The following is a 1284-nucleotide window of genomic DNA, read 5'->3' as shown; positions in this document are numbered from 1 at the left end:
GAAGGAGGTCAGGTCAGTGAGGCTAAAGAGGAAGGGAGAGAGGGTGGGTGAATCCACAGTCAGAAATAACAGCAAGGGGCAGATCATGCAAGGTCTTAGGGGCCACAGTAAGGAGGTGAGTTGTATTCAAAGTACATAGGAGGCCAGTGAGGTTTTTAAGCCAGGGAGTGGCTTAATTCAGTTTGTCTTTCACAGAAAGATCCCCTTGGCTGCTGCATGGAGAACTGGGTTCAGGGATGCAGATAGAGGCAGGGAGACTTAAGGAGGCTGCAGCCAGAGTCTTGGCAATCATGGGAGCTCACACCAGGGTGGTGGCAGGGAGGGTGGAGTGGAGTGACCACAGGCCAGGGAGGGTTTTGGAATCCAGTGTTTGGGCAGAGGCCTCTGCTGGCCCTAGGCTGGGCAGTGAGGTGCCCGGATGAAGTAGATGCTGGGGGGGACAAGAGGAGTTTGGGAGCCACACTGACCCTGGTTCAAGCTCAGCTGGGGTACTGTTGTTAGTTCCCATTTTACAGAGGAGAAAACTGAGGCACAGAGAGGTTTATTCACATGCCTGAGGTCACACAGCCCCCAAATGGCAGAGCTGGGATTTGAACCCAGGTTGTCCGGCTCCAGAGTCCACACTCTTAACCGCTGTGCAGTAGAAACTGGTTTGAGGGGTGAGGGGAGGATTCACGGGCTAACACACCCGAGCCTGTCACATAGTACCTGACGCACAGTCGGACTTCAGGAATGTCTGCCTGTTGTTCGTGGCATTGTTCTTGATGGTATTTCTGGTCAAGGAGCTGGGAGGCGACCTTAAGGGGGATGAGCTGGGGGCCCTTCCCTGGTCCACCTCCGACATCTTTCAGTCTGCCGATGTGCAGGCTGCGCCCTTACCACCAGCCCTGCCCCACAGGCTGACTTCGCGCTGGAGGCCCTGGCCAAGGCCACCTATGAGCGCCTCTTCCGCTGGCTGGTTCTGCGCCTCAACCGGGCCTTGGACCGCAGCCCCCGCCAAGGCGCCTCCTTCCTGGGCATCCTGGACATCGCGGGCTTTGAGATCTTCCAGGTCCGCCCTCGTGCTGGGAGGGGGATGCCGACTTCCTCACTCCGGTCCTGGTCCTTTCTGGAGGCCTGGGTCTCTCCCCTTCTCCCTGGTCTCTGTCCCCCTCTCTCTCTCTGAGTCTCTGTCCCCTTCTCTCTGGTCTCTGTTCCTCTGTCTCTCTGGGTCTCTGTCCCCCTCTCTCTGGGTCACTGTCCCTCCTTCTCTGGTCTCTGTCCCTCTCTCTCTCTGTCCCCCTC

At 57.9% G+C, this 1284-nt stretch overlaps 1 protein-coding gene across 1 annotated transcript in view; it reads left to right on the top strand.

Annotated features, from left to right (window-relative positions):
• The window catches only part of MYH14 (myosin, heavy chain 14, non-muscle), a 145176-nt gene that overhangs the window by 69597 nt on the left and 74295 nt on the right, over positions 1 to 1284 (top strand). The window contains exon 13 of the mRNA XM_011966061.1: positions 899 to 1051. Coding sequence (XP_011821451.1) covers positions 899 to 1051 — 153 coding nt within the window. The remainder of the gene's footprint in view (positions 1 to 898; positions 1052 to 1284) is intronic.

Source organism: Mandrillus leucophaeus, unplaced genomic scaffold, assembly GCF_000951045.1.
Source record: "Mandrillus leucophaeus isolate KB7577 unplaced genomic scaffold, Mleu.le_1.0 Scaffold74, whole genome shotgun sequence".
Classification (NCBI taxonomy): Eukaryota; Metazoa; Chordata; class Mammalia; order Primates; family Cercopithecidae; genus Mandrillus; species Mandrillus leucophaeus.
Note: the sequence above shows the minus strand (reverse complement) of the source record. Positions and strands in the feature narration are given on the sequence as shown.